We start from the raw sequence: 24500 nt of genomic DNA on the forward strand, positions 1-24500 counted from the left end.
GCCAGATCCTCTAGTCCACTGGTTCTCTTGGGATACACCTAGATATGCACTATGAATATGCACAGGAGAAATTTAAATGCACAGTCTCCTTAGTATACAAATCTTTCTTATGCATATTCGCTATGGATATCCTGAAAACACAACTGGCTGGGTGCATCATGAGGACTTGATTGAGAACCACTGATCTAGGGAACTGTTTCTTGTGGCAGGAGCTGGGAAGAAGAGCCAGCAGAGTGTAGGCTTCCCCAAGGAGAGACTGGGACTGTGAAGGAGATCAGTAAACAAACCCAAAATAGGAAATCCAAAAAGCATAGCACTCACCAGTGCATTTTACTAAAGGTCCAGGATACTCTGATTTATTATAGCAAAAGTGTAGCAGAAAGCAGATACTTTATGGAGGGGAATTACCTGAAATACTTGCTTTCAGCCTCCAGTTTTACAAACATAATCCAGCCAGACTTTAGCACCTGCTTTATTGCTGAGAGCTGCATATTTCTTTTCTACTCTCACAGCTGGACACATAGCAGACCATTTGTAAAGCACCATACCACCATACCAGTGTGGCTTGGAGTGGAGAGAGGGTGTGTGATTGATGAAACTGGTATGAAGGAGCCTGAAAATAATTAGACAGTAGTGCTCAGACATTGCAGTGTGCTAGTTTAAAAGACAGCATGTTGCTGTGAACGGCGCCTGAAAGTTTTTTTTTCTTCTTTAAATGGGAGTGAAGCAGGAGGCTCTGTGATTGGTCTGCTGGCAACAGTTAAAAAAAAAGTGTTTAGAAGTGCATATAGGGTATATGGTTAAAACAGAGACGTGTGATGTATCTGCCAGGTTTTAGAAACTGATTACATTGACCTGTAGAAGAAAGGAAATGATCCAGCTATGGCAGAGGACTACTAAAAGGACACCATTAACCATGGTATAACAAGAGAAATGTTCTAATGTTGTTTGATCCAAGATGCCATCATTCTTTTCAGTGATGGATGGGGATTTACAGTTTTAGGGGTAGATTTAAGAGTTGGGGAAGAAAAAATAAGAGCCCACAAGCCAGTTTTCTGGCACAGTTTGAACCAGTTGTTCCTGAAAAAAATAATTAGATCATGAGTTTATTCTGTTTACCCACAAGTAGACTAGAAGAATTTTAAGTTCAGATTTTTATTTAACTTTTTTTTTATCAACACAATATATCTCTAACTATTCAAATATAAGCGTAAAGTATGCTGAAAAATTCATTTTGTGCCCAGTGTGTATAAGCATAGGTAGGCAACCAGTTTCTATCATTACACACAATATGAAAGCCAAAGTGAAAAATGATGTCGCTTATCTTCTATTATCATTTTTCTTCTTTTATTGTTCTGCGTTTGATGATAATCCCTGTTTCTGCTAGGCTCATGCGTGTAGAAAAATGTCCTCAATAAACATTTTCTTGTATTCCCAAAGTCTGTTTATTCTGAATGGATCCATGTTCTGAATAAATTATTATTATTCTGAATACATCCTAATAATAAATAAATAAATAAATAAATGTTTCGCTGATGGCTTCTTCAGGGGGTTAAGGGGTCCTTTTACTAAGTTGTGGGAAAAAGGGCCCTTTGGTAGTAGCAGGGGGCCTTTTTCTGCACACCAGGACCCTTTTTACCCTAATGGGTAAAAAAGCCTCCCCCCCACCAATTGGCCACGTGGTAAGATAACCCTTAACTGTGTGGCCATGTGGCGGGGAGCACTTACTGCTACCAGGGCTCCCGCGGTAACCTGTTGTTAACCAGGCAGCATGCGATGATTCCTGATTACTGCCGGGTTAGCGCTGCGCTAAGGAAAAAAAATTTCCCAGAATGCCGGAAATAGTGCATGCTCCAGCCAGAACTACCGCTGGCGGCCGCGTTGGGCTGGCGGTAGTTCCGGATTAGTGAGTGGTATTCACAATGGAGAAGGGTAGTTAGTGGGGTTCCTCAGGGGTCCGTGCTAGGACCGCTGCTTTTTAATATATTTATAAATGATTTAGAGATGGGAGTAACTAGCGAGGTAATTAAATTTGCTGATGACACAAAGTTATTCAAAGTCGTTAAATCGCGACAGGATTGTGAAAAATTACAAGAGGACCTTAAGAGACTGGGAGACTGGGCGGCTAAATGGCAGATGATGTTTAATGTGAGCAAGTGCAAGGTGATGCATGTGGGAAAAAAGAACCCGAATTATAGCTACGTCATGCAAGGTTCCACGTTAGGAGTTACGGACCAAGAAAGGGATCTGGGTGTCGTCGTCGATAACACACTGAAACCTTCTGCTCAGTGTGCTGCTGCGGCTAAGAAAGCGAATAGAATGTTGGGTATTATCAGGAAAGGTATGGAAAACAGGTGTGAGGATGTTATAATGCCGTTGTATCGCTCCATGGTGCGACCGCACCTTGGGTATTGTGTTCAATTCTGGTCGCCGCATCTCAAGAAAGATATAGTAGAATTGGAAAAGGTGCAGCGAAGGGCGACTAAAATGATAGCGGGGATGGGACGACTTCCCTATGAAGAGAGGCTAGGGCTATACAGCTTGGAGAAGAGACGGCTGAGGGGAGACATGATAGAGGTATATAAAATAATGAGTGGAGTGGAACAGGTGGATGTGAAGCGTCTTTTCATGCTTTCCAAAAATACTAGGACTAGGGGGCATGCGATGAAACTACAGTGTAGTAAATTTAAAACAAATCAGAGAAAATTTTTCTTCACCCAACGTGTAATTAAACTCTGGAATTCGTTGCCGGAGAAAGTGGTGAAGGCAGTTAGCTTAGCAGAGTTTAAAAAGGGGTTGGACGGTTTCCTAAAGGACAAGTCCATAAACCGCTACTAAACGGACTTGGAAAACTCCAAAATTCCAGGAATAACATGTATAGAATGTTTGTACGTTTGGGAAGCTTGCCAGGTGCCCTTGGCCTGGATTGGCCGCTGTCGTGGACAGGATGCTGGGCTCGATGGACCCTTGGTCTTTTCCCAGTATGGCATTACTTATGTACTTATATGTACTTATGTACTTATGCACATTGGGTTTACCACCACTTAGTAAAAGACTCCCTAACAGAATAAAAATGCCATAACAAAGCTGGAGCGGCAGTGGGATTTGTATGTTGGCTGTCCTGGTTCTCAGTTTGCTGCTCTAACATTGTATTAGTTGTACCTAATGTTTAGTAACTCAGTAGTAAACTAAAGGCCAGCAGAGCTGAAGACTGAGAGCTATTTGGCAATCTGCCAAAAAACATTGATTGGGGGTGTTAAAAAAATGATCTGCCCTGGATATCAAATACACTAGATATTCCACTGCATGGCACCTTTGCAATTAAATATAAGTACATAAGTAATGCCACACTGGGAAAAGACCAAGGGTCCATCGAGCCCAGCATCTTACCCACAACAGCGGCCAATCCAGGCCAAGGGCACCTGGCGAGCTTCCCAAACGTACAAACATTCTGTACATGTTATTCCTGGAATTGTGGATTTTTCCCAAGTCCATTTAGTAGTGGTTTATGGACTTGTCCTTTAGGAAACCGTCTAACCCCTTTTTAAACTCTGCCAAGCTAACCGCCTTCACCACATTCTCCGGCAATGAATTCCAGAGTTTAATTATGCGTTGGGTGAAGAAAAATGTTCTCCAATTTGTTTTAAATTTACTACACTGTAGTTTCATCGCATGCCCCCTAGTCCTAGTATTTTTGGAAAGCGTGAACAGACGCTTCACATCCACCTGTTCCACTCCACTCATTATTTTATATACCTCTATCATGTCTCCCCTCAGCCATCTCTTCTCCAAGCTGAATAGCCCTAGCCTCCTTAGTCTTTCTTCATAGGGAAGTCGTCCCATCCCCGCTATCATTTTAGTCGCCCTTTGCTGCACCTTTTCCAATTCTACTATATCTTTCTTGAGATGCGGCGACCAGAATTGAACACAATACTCAAGGTGCGGTCGCACCGTGGAGCGATACAACGGCATTACAACATCCTCACACCTGTTTTCCATACCTTCCATGATAACTGCCACATTAATAGCTAACAGCTTAGTAAATAGGTCTCCAAGTGTTCTGTGCTGGTTAGCAGGAGCTTGCTGATGAGGAACCATAAGCTGGATTTTTACACAGTATTTCATCCCTTTCCAGAATTGAGGTTACATATCTTTTGACACACACTTTGAGCCAGATGAGCTAAGGATATTTGCCTGTGGACATAAACTGGAAAACCTCTTTAGGTCAGCATATTCACTAAGGGGTCCTTTTACGAAGCTGCAGGAAAAAGGTCCCTGCGGGAGCCGTTTTTCCTGTGCACCAGGTCCCTTTTTACCGCAGCAAGTAAAAAGACCCCAGTCAAACATGGCATGCCATGTGGCTTGAGCCCTTATTTGAGGTGGTGATAAGGGCTCCCGCAGTAACCCGGTGGTAACTGGGCTGCGCGTAGCAATGCCTGATTACTGCCGAGTTAATGCTGCACAAGCCATTTCAGGGGTTTCCTTTTTCCCCTGGAAGTGGCACTCACTGTGCATGGAACTACCGCTGGTGGCCACGTTGGTCCGGCAGTAGTCCCAATTTAGCTTTCAGTAAGCCCGTGTTGGGCTAACCAACGCTTTACCCCTAACAGTCCTAGAAGGTCAAAAATGGGTTGGGTTTTCAGAATATTCCTAATGAATATACATGGAGTAGATTTGTATGCATACTGCCTTCACTGTATGCGGATCTCTCTCATGTATGTTAAATAGGGATGGCATGATAATCTGACCCTTTCTGTGCCCTCAGGGACTGGAGTGAATACCGCTGCTTTACATCTTCTGGTCCTCTCTGTGATTTTATGCAGTCACATGACTGCAACCCATCAGTGAAATGTCTATTTTTGTATTTCAGATTCCAGGGTAAGTTTAGAATGCTATTAAAATAAATCTGTGATGAGGAAGGCATTTTTCAAAGGCAAACACCCAGACTAAAGAGAAGTGAGGTCTCGCTTGCTTGGGTCCTTGTGCATGTGCTGCTTGAAAGGGGCATCCAGTGGCATACTGGGGCGGTCCGCCCCGGTTGCATGCTGCAGGAGGGGTGCAGGGAGCAGCTGTCAGCTCCGCTGGTTTCCTGCTCGCTCTGCTGTTACTTCCTGTTCTGGGGCAGAGGAAGCAGGGAACCAGCGGAGCTGACAGCTGCGCGACTGCTCCCAGCACCCCAGTAGGTAAGAAGAATGCACCCCGGGGGAAGGGGGGTTTAGAGGTGATGTGCCATGGGGACTCTGCACCTGAGGGGGGGTGTCGTGCTGCACCCGGGGGAAACAATGATGCGGCACCCGGGGGTGGTGCGCAGCGGTGATTTGCCTCGGGTGGCAGCCGACCAAGGAACGCCACTGGGGGCATCACTGGCATTCTTGCTTTCCTCTGCATATCTTCTGGTACTCCAGTTACTGGGATATCTGACACCCCTTTCCTCTGACTATCTGGAGTTTACTGTTTGGTCTTGCCTATTGGTGCCAAAATCTTACATATGTCTCTGGTTTTGCATGCCCATAATACAGGGTATTGGACTTTCAGGTGTATATTCATGAAAGGGATAAAAGTTTCTCTGCAGATAAACCCTGTTTTATGCACAGAAAAGCAAGGTGTTTTATAAAATTACTCTGGGATGTGAGTTTGATTCCCACTTCAGGCACAGGCAGCTCCTTGTGACTCTGGGCAAGTCACTTAACCCTCCATTGCCCCATGTAAGCCACATTGAGCCTGCCATGAGTGGGAAAGCACGGGGTACAAATTAAAAAAAAAAAAGTAGGAACTGAGAATGTGGTGATTCAGGTCTGTTAGAATTGGGCAGTGGTGTGGCGGTGGTCAGTGCTGCTTGGACCTCCCATGAAGGTCCCAAAAAACAACAAGGCAAACGATCTGCAAAATCCAATATGGGAAAGAAAGCCAGCAGATCAATGTCACAACAAAAAGATTTTATTGAAGATACCGTGTATGAACAAATCGCCCGACACAGGTTTTTCCAGCTTCAATAATGGTGGGTCCATTTGTGTATGCTAGAGACCACAGGATTCCCGTTTTAGCTGGTTTTTTCTTGACTTTTATGCACCATATTTGCCCCTTTACGAAGGTTTCAAATTAGCCCCTGATGCAGCCCTAGGTGGGCGAAACACGGCCTGTGTCGGGCGATTTGTTCATACACGGTATCTTCAATAAAATCTTTTTGTTGGACCTCCCATGAAGACATGGGAATTGCTGTCTGTGGCCCAGTTTGGCCAAAATGTTTGTTCACCCCGTGTTAGTAGATGAACCATTATGCCCTATTTATTTATTTGTTACATTTGTATCCCACATTTTCCCACCTATTTGCAGGCTCAATGTGGATTTCATAGTACCGTAATGGCGATCGCCAATTCTGGTATGAACAAATACAAAGTGATGCTGTGGTAGAATAAAGATCATGTGTAACAGACACATTAGTTAATTGTAGGGAGGAAGAGTTAAGTTATGTCCAGTACGAGCTTTGGTTTCGTTGTGTTGCAGGGTTCAAGCATTTAAGTTGGATCTGTAGGGTATGCCTTTTTGAACAGGTTAGTTTTTAGTGATTTCCGGAAGTTTAGGTGGTCATACGTTGTTTTCACGGCATTTAGTAATGCATTCCATAGTTGTGTGCTTATATAGGAGAAGCTGGATGCATAATTTGATTTGTATCTGAGCCCTTTGCAGCTTGGGTAGTGGAGATTTAAGTAAGCTCGTGTTAATCTTGTTATGTTTCTGGTTGGTAGGTCAATGAGGTCTGTCATGTATCTCGGGGCTTCGCCGTAGATAATTTTATGAATCATGGTGCAGATTTTGAACGCAATACGTTCTTTGATTGGGAGCCAGTTCAGTTTTTCTCGTAGGAGTTTGGCGCTTTCGAATCGCGTTTTTCCAAATATAAGTCTCTTTATGATTTGTTCTTTGCATCCCACATAGATTCCATTGCAGTAGGCTGCATGGCTTATTACCATTGATGACAAACAAAGCAGATCAATCAGTGATATGGTTAAAAACTTTATTTTCAGAGATTCGCCCGACACAGACTGTGTTTCGCCCACAAGGGCTGCGTCAGGGGCTCTACAAAAGCAAATAAAATCAAATACAATTAAAGACATATATATTTGTATAATACTATATCATAAAGCGTTAATAATGAAAAAGAAACCATATCAGATATATAAAATCAATCAAACACTTGGAAGGAGAAATCAAATATCGTCGAGGAAATAAACATAAATACTTGCATAAACCTACAGTATGTTTACAAACATACAAATTTAAATAACACAAATAAGACATAACCATAAATTCTCTGTTATGCATATGATAATAATCTGAAATAGAGATAACTGATTTAGATAGCTATTTGTGTTATTTAAATTTGTATGTTTGTAAACATAGGTTTATGCAAGTATTTATGTTTATTTCCTCAACGATATTTGATTTCTCCTTCCAAGTGTTTGATTGATTTTATATATCTGATATGGTTTCTTTTTCATTATTAACGCTTTATGATATAGTATTATACAAATATATATGTTTTTAATTGTATTTGATTTTATTTGCTTTTGTAGAGCCCCTGACGCAGCCCTTGTGGGCGAAACACAGTCTGTGTCGGGCGAATCTCTGAAAATAAAGTTTTGAACCATATCACTGATTGGTCTGCTTTGTTTGTCTCCACGTTGGATTTTGCGGATCGCTTGCCATCTTGTTTCTTAATACCATTGATTGTATCAAGTTGCGAAATATTTCCCATGGGGTTTCACTCATTTGAGTTTCCACATTGAGTGGAACATTTTCTTTGCGTTCACTTGGTTCTCTAGCGTGAGGTTACGGTCGATTGTAACTCCGAGAATTATCTGTGAGGTTTCCTTTATTGCAATATTTTCCTTTTTAGTTTGAGCAAAAATCCCTTTGAAATAATGTACTGAATCTGTAAACCATATCTTGTAATGAATTCACTGAGATTTTTTTTTTCCAAATGGGTTTCCCATAAGTGCCTCCAACTTTGTATTTGTTTCAGGGTCATCACAGGCTTCAGGCTTTGTTCTCTTTCTGGTCATTCTTGAAACATATAATGGATTGATTGTGACTCAGAGATGACAGTGACAGTATTACATTTTGCTGTTTATTTCTACCTATCTGCCCTGAGCAGTGAGTTTACTTTGGAAATCCAAGCAGAGCTAACAGCTCACAGATAAGTCACTGCTTTGAAACAGAGCTAAGAATAATGTTTGCTTGGCTTTTACAAGGTCTTTATTGGACAGTAACCATTGTTCTATTAAAAATATGCAAACTATGGCTTGTGAAGGGATTCACCAGGTTCACCTCAACTTAAAAACTAATGATGCTAATTGAACTAGATTGCTGTTACAATGTAACATTCTCAGAGTTAGTGATACCACAGTTGACATAATAAACAGTGGTGCCATTGGTCTGCTTTACTTTTTAACTTGTTTTTCAGACTAGGATTGTTCTGGTTTAGTATTAGAATAGGGCTTTTCAATTACCCTATGAAAGATGGTATAGGAAAAAGCAATAAACCATAAACCTCAAAAGTTGGGAGTGTTTTTTTTTGTAGTAACATTGCTGGTTTGTTAAAACTGTGCATATCATGAAAATAATATCATTATAATAGTTTTTTTAGAATTGTTTCTAATCCTTTATACCTTACTCCCAAGTTACTCTATGTAAAGTTTATTTTTTTCTTAAATCAAAATTGTACAGATGTGTGGATTAATGGTCCTTATTTTCCTTTATAGAAGAAGCTCCAAATAGGCACCTCTTATAGATTTTAAAAAGCACAGCTTCAAGCTGATGATGTGTAGTTAAGCCAACTTTAATGTTGGCCAAACTAGCAATGTACAGAACCAATATCTAAACATGAAGCTTAGATGTACAGGCCTCTACTTTGCCAAACCTGTGGTCCTGAATTTTAGACTTGACCAGACATCACTGCGGAAACCCAGGCCAAAGTATCGGCCTGCTTATCCGACATTGCTGCCTGGATGTCCAACCGCCACATGAAACTGAACATGGCCAAGACCGAGCTTATTGTCTTCCCACCTAAACCCACTTCCCCTCTCCCTCCACTCTCTATCTCAGTTGATCACACCCTCATCGTCCCCGTCTCATCTGCCCGCAACCTCGGAGTCATCTTCGACTCCTTCCTCTCCTTCTCTGCGCATATCCAGCAGATAGCCAAGACCTGTCGCTTCTTCCTCTATAACATTAGCAAAATTCGCCCTTTCCTCTCTGAGCACACCACCCGAACTCTCATCCACTCTCTCATTACCTCTCGCCTTGACTACTGCAACCTACTCCTCACTGGCCTCCCACTTAGCCATCTATACCCCCTTCAGTTCGTTCAGAACTCTCATGCATGTCTTATCTTCCGCCTGGACCGATATACTCATATCACCCCTCTCCTCAAATCACTTCACTGGCTTCCGGTCAAGTACCACATACAGTTCAAGCTTCTCCTACTAACCTACAAATGCACTCGATCTGCAGCCCCTCCTTACCTCTCCCCTTACGTTCCTACCCGTAACCTCCGTTCTCAAGACAAATCCCTCCTTTCAGTACCCTTCTCCACCACCGCCAACTCCAGGCTCCGCCCTTTCTGCCTCGCCTCACCCCATGCTTGGAATAAACTCCCTGAGCCCATACGCCAGACCCCTCCCTGCCCATCTTCAAATCCTTACTCAAAGCCCACCTCTTCAATGTCGCCTTCGGCACCTAACCACTTTACCTCTATTCAAGAAATCTAGACTGCCCCAACTTGACATTTCGTCCTTTAGATTGTAAGCTCCTTTGAGCAGGGACTGTCCTTCTTTGTTAAACTGTACAACGCTGCGTAACCCTAGTAGCGCTCTAGAAATGTTAAGTAGTAGTAGTAGTAGTAGTAGAAATAGTAACCAATAGTGTCTTAACTCCCTGGAGCAGGAACTTATTAAGGCCTGAGCTCACGAGGGTGGTAGCAGAATATAAATGTGCTTGTAAATTACATTTTCCAAATATTTACTAAGGATATATTTTCCCAGTAGGAAGCACCACATCCCCTTTTGCCCTCCTTTTTGCCAAGAGCAATGTGACAACTTTTGGGAATGGGGAACCCAGGGTGGGGATGGAGAGTACAGAATACTGTGTAGCAGATTGCCAACAAAGACATATCTATAGCGGGGAAACTGATACATTCCCCCAGAGTACGTCACCATCAGGACAGTAAAGCCCAATCATTTTTCAGTTGCAATAGATCCTTAACATCAGGGATCAGGGATGCCAAGACATTTGGAAGGATTCAGCTGCCTGTGTTTTTAATGTGCCTGATCTGTTTCATTGATGAGAAGTGTACAGGATGGTCCAGGGACCCCTGTGCGTCTCCAAGGGTTCCAGCTGCTCCTGCCTGTGATGTAGTCTTTCACTTCTCCATAGCTACATGCCATAGGGTGAACCACTTTGGTCACATCCTTTCAGATGCCTGCTTGCAGCCCCACAGTAGGCCTACCTCTTAAATGTGCTGACTGGCACATACTGATAGGAAGGAAACTGTTGATGCAGACACCAGTTGGAAGATGAAACAAGACATTTATTAGCAGTTAAATTAAAATGATGACCGATGCAGCCATGTTTCGCCCAGCATGGGCTGCTTCAGAGGCAAAACATGCGTTATGGTGTTTAACAATCATATCCCATCCAACACGGCCATGTTGGGGCATCATTTTAATTTAAGTACTAATAAAACTTTTTGTTTCAATCTTCCAACCGTGTCTGCTTCAACAGTTTCTTTCCTTTTTGAACAAGCAGACTGCCGTGGAGGAGTAGCCTAGTGGTTAGTGCAGTGGACTTTGATCCTGGGGAACTGAGTTCAATTCCCACTGTAGCTCCTTGTGACTCTGGGCAAGTCATTGAACCCTCCATTGCCCCTGGTATAAATAAGTACCTGACTATACTATGTAAACCACTTTGAATGTAGTTGCAACAACCACAGAAAGGCAGTATATCAAGTCCCATTTCCTTCCCTTCCCCTGCCTATTTGTTTTCTGGCACATACTAATGACATCACCATTTAGTCTGTCCCATGTACACCAATCTGGCAGCTCTTCCTCTTCAGCAGAGCCCTTCAGCACAGGGCAGGATTCAGGACCTTCCTCAAGCGGCTCCTCTAGTGAAATGCTCTTTTTCCTGAATTTTGATTACAAATAAAATAATATAAGAAGTCCCATGTATTCAAAGCTTACGAAGATTCCTGTGTCTGATTATATTAGGTCTTGAAATCTAACCTTTGATAGTTTTGGGGGGTTTGGGGCTTTTTCACTTTTCTTATGCTCCTTTTGCTTTTCCTGCTCAACCAAAACTGGAGCTACAGTGCCATTAGCCTTCATTTGTAACTCACCAGAATATTTATACCCTCTCCATCCCCCCTCCCCCACATGCCTTCACCACTGTTATCAGGATTGTATTCTTACCAAATTGTTTGTGATATCTGCAGGCAAATCATTCGACAGTGAATAATGAAACCTATCAAGAAAGACTGACACGTTTGGAAGGCGATAAGGAGTCTCTTATATTACAGGTACCAAAGTTATTAATATACTGTGTAATAATAAAAATATTCTCCCTGTGCTACTAGAGCATTTTCCATATGTAGAGGACATTCATGAGCCAGACAGCAACTCACGGGCTAATAAAAGTGTAAGGCATCTCTGTCTTGTACGAAATGGCCTCTGAATACTGTTACACTTGTCACCTAACATATTCAGTTTTAATTTTGTTTATATTTGTAAACCGTCTTGCTGTGTTTTTCATGATTGGTGATATATCAAGCTGAATAAACCATAAAGACGTTCCCTCCCCCCCTCAAAAAAATAACAACAGCAACAACAAAACAAAGCAAAAGGCTTACATACAAGGAAAATTGGTTCATTTTGCATGCTAGAAGGCAAATGTTATTGCAATTTGCCGTAAAGAATTTGCCTGTGCTTGCGGACAAGCACAAGAAATGACGTAGTTAACCTAACTCAGCTACTGCTATTCTGAACATTGTCGGAATCATATAGGGACCTTTTGCTAAGCCGCGTAAGCATCTATGCGCCCCCGACACACGCCAAAATGAAGTGACTACACGGCTACCGCGTGGCTCTTGTGGTAATTTCATTTTTGCCGCGCGGCCGAAAAATAATTTTCTGCCACGCGTATCGGATGCATGCCCACTGGCATTTGGCGCACATAGGACATTACCGCCTGGTTACCATGTGAGACTTTACTTCGAGGTCAATGGCTGGCGGTAAGGTCTCAGACCCAAAATGGATGCGTGGCAATTTTCATTTTGCTGCACGTCCATTTTTGGCAAAAATTTTAAAAAGGCCTTTTTTTTTTTTACAGGTGCGCATAAAAATGATTCTGCGTGTGCACAAAACCTGTGCCTATACTACTGCAGGCCATTTTTCAGCGCACCTTAGTAAAAGGACCCCATATAGTCTAAATTCCTTAACTGTAAGAAAGTGGAGGGATATGACAGTGAATGGGTAGCTGTAACACATTTCTGTTTTTTATACATATTTCTGAGCCCCCCCCCCCGGACCTTTTTTTGTGGCCTGGGCTTGCAATTCCAGGGTACACTAGTGTTCCATTCTCTCATCCACAGTTTTAAACTGCATACCTGTTTTATGTCTGCAAGTGGTGCATGCTTTTATGAATGAGAATTATCCTATGCTTCATTTTTCAAAAATGGTATGAATGTGTGGCTGAAACTTACACGAATACCATTTGCTACAGGTGGTCTTAAAACAAGAATGTGTATTACTGCTAATTTGCACAAAACTCAAGAAAACAGTGTTTAGTTTGATGTTGCATTTGGACTATGTTCTTTCCCAGCAGTTAGCACATGATATATAAGTACATAAGTAATGCCATACTGGGAAAAGACCAAGGGTCCATCGAGCCCAGCATCCTATCCACGACAGTGACCAAAGCTTCCAACACGTACAAACATTCTATGCATGTTATTCCTGGAATTGTGGATTTTTCCCGTCCATGTAGTAGTGGTTTATGGACTTTTCTTTAGGAAACCGTCTAACCCCTTTTTAAACTCTGCTAAGCTAACCGCCTTCACCACGTTCTCTGGCAACGAATTCCAGAGTTTAATTATGCATTGGGTGAAGAAAAATTTCTCCAATTTGTTTTAAATTTACTACACTGTAGTTTCATTGCATGTAATTGTGACGTCAGACGCTGTCTGAAAATCTACCAATCGGCAACTCAGAAAAAGTGACACCACTCTACGTGGGAATTCAAACCATGTGGTTCCAGAGCGCCCAATTTAAATATCCATTTTTGCTCTAGTTGTAAAAGGACTCGACGGTAATCCCCTCCATGTGGGGAACAATACACTGCTTGTAAGACCACACATCTGAGGTCTTCAAATCGATACGTTGATGCTGATTACAATGTGCCACTAAGGGCAATCTGATTTTCGCAGTTTGTATAGAACTTTTATGCTCGGTGAGGCGTATAGATAGTGCCACCGAGACTCTGAAGCAGCAGCGCGAAACGCTGGCCATCGTCGACTCGGGTTTAGAGGGCAAAGAAAGTACGGCAGAGCACTTGATTTGGCAAAGAGATCCCTAGACCAGTACTGACTGTAAAGGTAAGTGTTGGTACCCATGCTGAGTGCAACGTAGTAATATTCAAACATTATAAGCACATTAAATTTCAAGAAATGATCTATAGTAAAGAACAGGAAGCTGTCAGCAATTTGTGAAGGTTCTTTGGCCAATGATGAAGAGAAGATCATAAAGATCTGTCCTAGCTCCGATAGATTTAAAGGCATCTAGGAGCTCTTTGAGGCCTTTTTCCTTCCTGCAATAAGTCATTTTTTGTTTAGTGGAAATCCTCCTATTGAGTTTTCTATCTAAATAAAATCCCACAAATAAAAACAAATTGCAGAAACATCATATTAACTTACCAAAGGATGCCTATAAAGCCACTCCAAAGTCATCCTGTTCTCCAGCAATATATTTCAGTGCAATTTTTCAGGAAGTGCTATTCTGCGTTAGGAGTTACGGATCAAGAAAGGGATCTGGGTGTCGTCGTCGATGATACGCTGAAACCTTCTGCTCAGTGTGCTGCTGCGGCTAGGAAAGCGAATAGAATGTTGGGTGTTATTAGGAAGGGTATGGAGTCCAGGTGTGCGGATGTTATAATGCCGTTGTATCGCTCCATGGTGCGACCGCACCTGGAGTATTGTGTTCAGTACTGGTCTCCGTATCTCAAAAAAGATATAGTAGAATTGGAAAAGGTACAGCGAAGGGCGACGAAAATGATAGTGGGGATGGGACGACTTTCCTATGAAGAGAGGCTGAGAAGGCTAGGGCTTTTTAGCTTGGAGAAGAGACGGCTGAGGGGAGATATGATAGAAGTGTATAAAATAATGAGTGGAATGGATCGGGTGGATGTGAAGCGACTGTTCACGCTATCCAAAAATACTAGGACTAGAGGGCATGAGTTGAAGCTACAGTGTGGTAAATTTAAAACGAATCGGAGAAAATTTTTCTTCACCCAACGTGTAATTAGACTCTGGAATTCGTTGCCGGAGAACGTGGTACAGGCGGTTAGCTTGACGGAGTTTAAAAAGGGGTTAGATAGATTCCTAAAGGACAAGTCCATAGACCGCTATTAAATGGACTTGGAAAAATTCCGCATTTTTAGGTATAACTTGTCTGGAATGTTTTTACGTTTGGGGAGCGTGCCAGGTGCCCTTGACCTGGATTGGCCACTGTCGGTGACAGGATGCTGGGCTAGATGGACCTTTGGTCTTTCCCAGTATGGCACTACTTATGTACTTATGTACTTTAATTATATAAATAAATAAGAAAGCTGTGTGTGTGTGAAACATCTGATCAATATCCCAATTGACAATGCATCCAAAGAAGACAATAAAATAACTCAATGAAAGTAAGAACTGTCTTTGTGTATCACAAATGTATTGAAAAATATAAAACTATTAACAATAAGCAGGCTTAAAACAATCTATGAATATATAATTAGGTAAAAGCATTGTATCACTATTGTAAGTATGAGTGGTATTGATGATCAAAAAGTAGTGTTTTACTTTTTGTCAGCTGACAATGCGCAATTTGAATATCTGTGCAAAATGCTTAAAATGAAAAAAACTGATCAATTCCTAATGAGCCAACAGTATGCAATAAAAATTGCAAATATACCACAACTGAAGGATAAAATAGCTGTGAGGGAAAAGAGATTGAAACTGCTGCTGCCATTTTTAAAAGGGGAAATCCTGCCAAAGTCTGATAGGCAGCTCATTGTGGGAAAACCCACAGTACCCAAGCCAGACACAAAACTAATGTTCTTCTAAAAGGTTATTAATGAAAATGCTAAACCCCAGGAAACTTTCATGATTATCTAGAGCAGAGGTTCTCATCCCAGTCCTCAGGATGCACCCAGCCAGTCAAGTTTTCAGGATATCCATAATGAATATGCATGAGATAAATTTGCATTATTACCTCAATTGCATACAAGTCTATCTCATGCATAGTCATTGTGGGTGTCCTGAAAACCTGACTGGCTGGGCGTATCCCAGGGACTGGGTTGAGAATCCCCGATCTAGAGTCAAGCTTGGTTATACATAGTTGATTTTGTGAAAACAAACTGCCTCTTGTTTCTTCTTCAGAACAATAGAAAATCCACTTTTGTATGAGAAAAATATCCAGACGCACATTTTGGCTAAGAAATAAGCCTGTCTGAACTCTTAAAGCTGTGTAGTCCTTTTATCCCACTATTGATGGCTTTGTTTGGCTTTCAGCCATATTGCCTACAGTCCCTGTGAAAACCTGTAAGCTCCACTACTGATTCTAAATGGACCCACAATATGTAATTGTACAAGAAAAAAAACCTTTAAACCACCCCCTATAAAATGAGCTCCTTTGTTTCTAACTCTAGGGCAGATACCAGACCTGCTTTATGAATGCTAACCTTAACAGATCTTTTTAGTCCACCGGAAATGAGAAAGCCTGGAAAAAAGACAAATAGCCGATATGAGCTGAATGAATTCATACAAAGTAAAAAGCCTTTTTTTGTGCGCTGGTTTTATGGGCTTACAGTTTAGTTTTATTTTGGATTACTTTGTTCAGAGCTGTAGCATTGCCGTCATAGATTGAATGAGTTACTTTTTTGATTAGTTGTTAAGTAAGTTATTAAAATAAAGGGAAACATTTGCTTGGCCTAATAGTTTTACATCTGAAAATATGGTCCTAAATATATTTGATTATTGAGCAGAGTGTATCTGGGTAGGAATGTCTTCTGCCTAGATAAGTCCTGCATCTAGAAATGCTATTGAGTCTGCTAACCCCAGATTCTATAAACAGCAAATAACATTACATGTGCAAATCTGGACACATAGCTGATTTGCATGCGCAACTTAATTGTTTAACAAACTAATCAGCACCGATAATTGGCAAATAACAAGCAATTATCGGCACTAATTAGAATCTACACATGCAACTTTTTAAGAGGTATGTTTACAGAGGCACTTTAGCATTTATAATGTGCCTTTAAAGTTAAGGTGCATTAAACGCTAACACGTCAATACATTCCTGTGGGCGCATTAGTATTTAACATGCGTTAAACCATTAACGCGCGTTAAAAACACTAACGTGCCTATAGCGTGCCTTTGTAAACATACTCCTAAGTATATTCTGTAAAGTGGTCTGTGTAAATTCTAATGCGCAGATCTCAAAAGAGAGTGGGGTCATGGGCATTCCTGAAAATTATGCGCACTGTTCTAGAATATGCCTGATCCATGCGTAAACAAGACATTTATACCAGGTTTTAGTTGGTGTAAATGGCTGCACCTAAATTTTAGTGATGGGACGGCCGCTAAACATATTCTAGAAACCACACCTAACTAAGTGCAAGTTTTTTTGGCGCCATATATAGAATCTGGCACTAACTGGGTAACTGCCTGGCAAAAAGGCTGTCCTAACTTTGGACCTCTTTTCTGAACTGCATTAAGCACTAACGTGAGCCTAACATGGGGAAACAAGGCTTATTGGAAAACTGTTTAACATGTTTTGTGGTAATTTACCTGCCAGTGTGTGCTAATCGTGCACGTTTTTAAAAAAAATATTTTTTGGGAGGGGGGTGCGTCATGGGCAGGGAATGGGAGTGGAAGTGTTAGCCAGCTAGCTGGATAACACGGACTTAATATGGGAGCACTTGGTGCCTTCTAGTGCCTCCTAAATAGGAGGCGGTAAGTTTTCCTGCGTTAATGTTTTTGCAGTTCTCGCGCGCTAATGGAAAAGTTAGTGTGAGGCCTGCAAAAATTTTTCAAAAGCACTATTATAGGGATGCACTAGAAATTCACGGTGGCTGCATTAAAAAAAATAATGCTGACCAACATGGGTTAAATGATTGGAGAATGTTAAATTATTCTTCTGTGATCTAAGGGTAAAGCTATTTACCAAAGAGGAAGTATATGTACTACTGTCCTGTGTAGAGCAGTCTTCATCCCTTTCAGCCTTTTTAATCTATTGTCTAATCTTGTTCTTAGCTATACAATCCTGTTTCTGTAGTTTCACTGTTTCCCTTCATGTTGTAGCTTGTGAGGCTTTGGAAACATTTCGGAAATGGAGTTTAGTCAGTGCTTTAACATGCCCTTAACGCATTGCATTCTTTCATGCTCCCAGGAAGCATTATTGCTGGCAAGCTGTGAGCAGTAAGGTTATTGGCTGGGTCTCTGTAACCAGCTCTATAAGTGATTTTCTTTTTTTGTTTTAGGGAACACGAAAAGAGCAGCACATTTAGTACCAATTTAGTAATAATTGTTCTGTGCCTCTTTATTATCCATTTTAAGTATAGGTTCTAGTTTGAAATCAGGCTGGTGTCCTTATTGACTTTCACACGGTCATCCAGAAGAGACACGCAGCAAAGGCGAGTAACACTGCCTTAACAGAACAAAGGTGCAGCAACAGCAAACAGATTGTCAGGCAGGAACTCCGATGATCTGTATGCAGGGCGGAAGCAGAGTTCCATGTTATTACTCCCAGCACCAAATGGAGAAGAGAAACTGTGTGAAAATGAGCTCCAGACTTTTCTAGCTCACAAGCATTAGACTGCAGAATGTGAAGGTGCCATCTCATAACCCTTGTACCTGTTTTCTGGCACACAGGTGAGTGTCCTCACTGACCAGGTAGAAGCTCAGGGAGAGAAGATCCGGGACCTGGAAACCTGTGTGGAAGAACACCATCTGAAACTTAATGCCACTGAAGGAATGCTTCAGCAGGTAAAAGACTGGCTGACTGACTCTAGGTTTACCTTTTGGGACAGAGGGATGTGTGAGCACAGAAATACCTATTCTGAAGGCTAATGCTTAAACTTTTAGTTGTTTAATATTATTTCCCTTCCGTGTCCTCCATACTGTCTATAGATGACCATTCTGTTGTGTGTGTGAAGTAGAATGATCTTACAAACAGAAGACGTGGCTAGCTCACTTTGCAGAGTTGTGTGTTGTGTTGTGAGATGTTCTTCGGTTTCCTTTGCTAGTGGGGTTTAGCCCGGCTTTGTGGTGTTCATAGGGCAGGTACACTACTGAAGGAAGCTTGGCGCTTGGGCACAGTGGAATAACCTGTTCAGCAAGTTGAATATCAGCAAAAGTGTTCCTTGTCTCACGTTAATTTAGATAAATTACCTCATGCCTGCATCCGGATTTTAGGTGGCTCGGTTTAAAGCCCTCAGTGAGCAAAGCATGAAGTCAGAATGTACTAAGCAATCTGAAGCTTCCATTTTCTTGAGTATTTAATTATTATAGTTTATAAACTGTCTTTCTGGAGAGATTCACCCAGGGCGGTGTACAATAATTAGCCATAGGGATGGACGTTTCTAATTTTGCCCCAGCATTTTTACTCATTGATCATATCATTAGTGAATGTATAGTCATCTTTCTACTAGGACAAAGTAAATAATTAAATAAAATAACCTTGGACACATCTATCCCAGTGCTTGTTTTTATGTTCTGTGGCCACCTGTTCATATAGCAGTATTTCGGCCTTAGGTTGCAAATAGCTTCATCCCATCAATGGCATTTCTCAGCAGGGTGGGAAAGGGTATGGAATTTTATAAAGTAAATCTGGTTTTCAGTTTCAGACCATGGTGACAGCTGAGTAGCAGAGAGCTTTCAAGGAGTGATGTTATATGACTGCTAGCCAAAGGAAGGAATACTGTGTTTTGGCAGAGTTTCACTAGGGTGGCAGTTTTATAAGTGGGCATCTTGTTGTAGGTGCCCTGGTGTGGTATGGTGACATCCTATTCTATAACTGTATCTGAGCACTCAGATTCTATTATAGAATGCTAGCATAACCCAGTGTGCCCACTGCTACACCAGCCATAGACTTGGCATAACTGAGGTGGGGTGTAGACATGGGTGGGCCTGGGCCCACCCAGTTTGGGCTCAGGCCCACCCAGCAGTTGTGCACCTTTAACATCGCTGGCATGGAGGGGAGCAGACTGGGCTCCCTTAGTCCTGCATCTCCCTCCCTTGTTGCTCTTGCATGAAAGGGTTCTCCAATAGCGGCAGTGATTCCCACACACTACCTGCCTCTAATCTGAAAGCCTCCTTTCTGCCGCATCCCTCCCCACCTCTGTCGCAAGTTCCTGTTTCTGACTAGGCGCTGGCAGGACATGGCAGAAAGGAGGCTTCCGGCTTAGTGGCAGGCAGCATGTGGGAATTGCTGCCACTGTCAGGTTCCTGTTCAAGCAAGAGCGACACTTAAGGGAGGGAGATGCAGGACCATGGGAGCCCAGCCTGCTCCCCTCCATGCTGCTGCTGCCGGGGACCCGTTCATAGAAGGAAAGTTGTGAGGTGGGGTACAGAAGGAGAGATGCACCGGGGGGGGGTGGGGATACAGAGAGAATTGTTGGACATAAGGGTGGAGGGGAGGGAGAGTTGTTGTGTGGATGGTAAGAGATGGAAAAATGTTGGACATAAGGGTGAGAAGGGGGTGAGAAGCTGCATGGAGGGTGAGAGGGATGAGAGAGGGGAAAATGTTGGACAATAAGGGTGGAGGGGAAGGTGAGAGAGAGGGAGGAATGTTGGACATCAGGTGGTGTGGAGGGGAGAAGGAGATGGTGCACAAGGAGAGAGGCAGAAATGTTGGACAAGGTAGTGGACAGGAGGAAGGGAAAAATACTGCATGGGGAGGGGGAAGAGAGATTTTGGGCATAAGGGATGGAGAGAGATGGTGGACAATAGGAGAGAGGGAGATATTTTGGACATGGGGGTAGATGAGAGGGTGGGAGAGATACACTGGAGGTGGAGAGGGGAGAAAGAGGGAGGTGTGGATCCAAAAGCAGAAGGGAGTAAAGGAGAGATGACGGACAGTGGAAGTGAGGGAAGAGAGAGGGAGAAATGGGGGAGTGAGCAGGAGGGAAGCATAGGGAGATGTCAGACTACGAGAGGAGAGAAAGAGGAAGCAGCTGCTGGGCTAGAAGGGTGGAGTGGATGGTGAAACCATTTGGGAGAGGCCAGGAAGGGGTGGCAAGGAAATGAATGAGAAGATAGTGATTACAGAGAGTAGAAAAATGAGGATTAGATTAAAGATGAAAGAGAATGGAGGGCTGATGAAGGTTTGAGATGGGTAATGGGTAGTGGGTGAGAGAAGATGGAAATTTGATGGCTGAAAAGTAAAAAGGTGAAGAAGGATGGTAGAGGGTGAAATTTGAGTTGACAGCAGAAAAGAAAAAAAAAAAAAGAGAGGACAGAGCTAAAAAGGAACAAACAATATGTCAGAGGAGGTGTAGTGATGGAATAGACAGGAGAGAGGAGAAAAGACACATGCTCAGCAGCTACGTGAAGGAGAATTAGCAGATGACAGACAGTAAAGCAGAAAAGAGAAACCAGAACCAACATGATGGAAAAATAAAATGTCCAGACTACAAATGTAGAAAATTTTTTTTATTTTGAATGCTTTAAATGGAATATGTTAGCTTTGGGAAATGTACATCATAGTAAATGTCTTTGCATTGTGTTCAGTAGAAAAGGCAATGCATTTCTGTTTTTCCTTTTTCCAGTGTTGTAGTACATGCTAAGGGCTTCTTTTAGAAAGCTGCACTAGTAATTCCTGCTCGGTAAATGAGAGGAAGCCCATAGGAATTGAATGGGCTTCCTCTCACTCAGTGGCGTTCCTACCCGGGGCGGATTGCCGATGTGCCCCGCCCCCCCGGAACAGCACGACGCCCCCCCCCCCGGTGAAAGACCCCCCCCCCCCGGGTGCACGCCGCTGGGGGGGGGGGGTGCCGCGCGCCTGCTGGCTCTTCGTTTTCATGCTCCCTCTGCCCCGGAACAGGAAGTAACCTGTTCCGGGGCAGAGGGAGCATGAAAACAAAGAACCAACAGGCGCACGGCACCCCCCCAGCGGCATGCACCTGGGGCAGACCGCCCCCACCGCCCCCCCCCCTTGGTACGCCACTGCTCTCACTTGCTGCGCAGGAATTGCTAGCATAGCTTTGTAAAAGAAGCCCAAAGTTTATCTTCTTGGGGTTCTCAATTTTTGTCTAAATATTTTTTATTTCTAATTTGTGATCCCTTGTTCTGTATTTGGTGAGGGTCTGTTGATGTGTTGATCAGGTCTCTACAGTTCTGTAATCTGCATTCTCAGATAAGTGAACTGGTCATTTTTTTGTTGTCTTTTTTTTTATTGTTTGTTGCAGAAGTGTACTTTTATGTAAAAGATAAAATAAGACATTGGATGCAAACGATAATTGGAGAGCTTCGGATCTAGAATAGCTGTGCCCTAAAGGAGATTCAGTAGGTCATTTTAGAGCCATATATGATGCCTTGTTGTTTTTAAAAAATAAACAAAAATTACATATGTTGATGCAATAAATTGATTCATAGTATGTTTGATTAGTAAGCATTTTGATATTGTTACCACATGGTGTGCACTCCTGTACCCTTTGTGGTGTGATAGTAATGGCAGGTGAGGAACTTGGAGGGGAGGCAGAGAGGAGAGGGGTTCAGGGAGGAGGGCCTTCCTTTATTTTCTGATCTGGGCTCTAGCACGGCTAACATCTGTTCTGACCCTTGCTGTATAGCTAGTGGGGATCCCCAAATACCCCCAGCAGTGGAATTCATCCAATGATGGCCAGAACTCCCTTCTCCCAAGCTCTGCAGTCAACAACAGCATCCTTGAGCCACCAACAACTAAACATTTGTGGGGTGCCGGTATCAGTGGCTTAGGGATGTTGCTGCTGCCTGCCAAGCTTAGTAAAAGGGAATTCTGGCCACCTTCAGAGAAAGTGTAATTTATATTTTGAGGTGAGGGTAGGGCAGGGCAGAGAAATTTTTGTGCCCACCCACATTGAGCTCAGGCCCACCCAAAATTGGCTGTCTCGCTACACCACTGAGGGCACCTAGATGTGACAAAGGTGTGGAACCTATAGTGTTCTATAAGTTTAACGTATAGTTGGGAGCCCCACTCATGCCTTTCCGATGCTGTGCTCACATGTGTGCCCATCTTGCATTTATGTACTACAGAATTTATGCACTGCCTTATAGAATAGCGCTTGGGGCATCAATGCATGTAAGTACTACTGTTTTGAGCATAGATGTGTGGAAAAAGGCATCTACCCACAGGTACCTGATTATAAAATTACCCTGTAGAAGACTTTTTATGGGAGTCATAGAGTGCAGTGGTGTAGCCAGACCTCAGCGGGAAGGGAGGGGCCAGAGCCCAAATTGGGGGGGGGGCACATTTTAGCCCACCTCCCCCGCCACTTCCAACCGCTGCCACCGCTTCTGCCCCCCCCCCCCTTGCTGCTGCCACCGCTGCAAGATACCTTTGCTGGTGGGGGTTCCCAACCCCCACCAGCTGAAGCATTTATCTGTGCCGCACTGGTCTCGCACTTGCTTCCTCTCCTGTTTTCAGTGCGCCGTGCACTGCACACTTGTTTTAATGAAACTGAGCATGCACGAGCGTGCTCAGTTTCATTAAAACAAGAGCATTCACGGCGCGACTGGAAACAGGAGAGAGGAGGCAAGTGGGAGACTAACACGAGACAGATAAACACTTCAGCTGGCAGGGGTTGGGGTCAGGGACCCCTGCTAGCCAAACGGGGGGCCCTAGAGCCAATTTGGGGGACCCAGGCCCCCAGGCCCCCCCCATAGCTACGCCACTGATAGAGTGAAAGTGGTATTATAATGAGGGGAATTACAATGGTCATCAATGGAGCCAGGGACCCGGGAGCTTTGTAATGAAGACTCGAAGGTCTGTAGGCTCAGATTTTGACACAATCACCGTCCTCTGATTTTAGTGCCAAATTTTGAGAATGTCAGCTGCATCAGTTGAGTTGCACACACTTTCCATGCAAGTCAGAAATCGAAAGGCAGCCAAGATGAGGGTGAGACAAGTGGATGTCTGCTTAAGGTGTACATGTCATATAGTCCAATGCAGTTGTGGGTAGCTGTGCCTCAGCAGCAAAGAAGTGCCATGCTGTCAAACAGCTACAGAGGTTGGGAGCCAGATCACCTGATGTGCAGAAGGAGGAAGGAAAAATAGTGCCAGTGCAGCTTCTGCTGGAACCCAGGACCACTGCCAGTAGTAAGGAGGGGATGGGGGAGAGGAAGAGAAAGAGATGCTGAGCAAGAGATGTTGAGAGAGAGAGAAGGGGGTGGTGAGAGAGTGGGATGTTGGACATGGGAAGGTGGAAGAGAGAGAAGGGGGGGGGGGGATGGATGCTACTGGCCAGAGGGAGAGAGAGATGGTAGATCATAGATGCTGTTAGAGCACAGAGGGAGGAGCATAATGAGCAAGGGATATGGTTCTCAGAGGCACAGAGAGTGTGGTAAATACTGTATGGATGTGCAGATCTTTGCTCTTTTGAATTTATTGAAAAAATCTTTAAGAAATACAATGCTACATTTTGTCAGTTTTGATTCCTGTCCACCTCAACTTTTAGCTTCAGCACCACCATTCTGTTTGGAAGCTATATCTAAGTGGATGAATCTACTACTACTACTACTTATCATTTCTAAAGCGCTACTAGACGTACGCAACGCTGTACACTTTGAACATGAAGAGACAGTCCCTGTTCGACAGAGCTTACAATCTAATTAGGACAGACAAAACAAGACAAACAAGAGATAAAGGAATATTAAAGTGAGGATGATAAAATAAGGGTTCTGAACAAGTGAACAAGAGTTAGGAGTTAAAAGCAGCATCAAAAAGGTGGGCTTTTAGCTTAGATTTGAAGACTGTCAGAGATGGAGCTTGACGTACCGGCTCAGGAAGTCTATTCCAGGCATAAGGTGCAGCAAGATAAAAGGAACGGAGTCTGGAGTTAGCAGTGGAGGAGAAGGGTGCAGAAAAGAGAGATTTACCCAGTGAACGGAGTTCCCGGGGAGGAATGTAGGGAGAGATGAGAATGGAGAGGTACTGAGGAGCTGCAGAGTGAATGCACTTATAGGTCAATAAGAGGAGTTTGAACTG

The 24500-nt window shown here is 43.1% G+C and overlaps 1 protein-coding gene across 1 annotated transcript in view; it reads left to right on the forward strand.

Moving 5' to 3' along the window:
• Window positions 1–24500, forward strand: part of PPFIBP2 (PPFIA binding protein 2) — a 310354-nt gene that overhangs the window by 148948 nt on the left and 136906 nt on the right. Inside the window, 2 exon segments of the mRNA XM_030200947.1 lie at window positions 11492–11575; window positions 18188–18301. Of these exon segments, the coding sequence (XP_030056807.1) occupies window positions 11492–11575; window positions 18188–18301 (198 nt within the window).

This window comes from Microcaecilia unicolor, chromosome 4 (genome assembly GCF_901765095.1).
Source record: "Microcaecilia unicolor chromosome 4, aMicUni1.1, whole genome shotgun sequence".
NCBI classification, from domain to species: domain Eukaryota; kingdom Metazoa; phylum Chordata; class Amphibia; order Gymnophiona; family Siphonopidae; genus Microcaecilia; species Microcaecilia unicolor.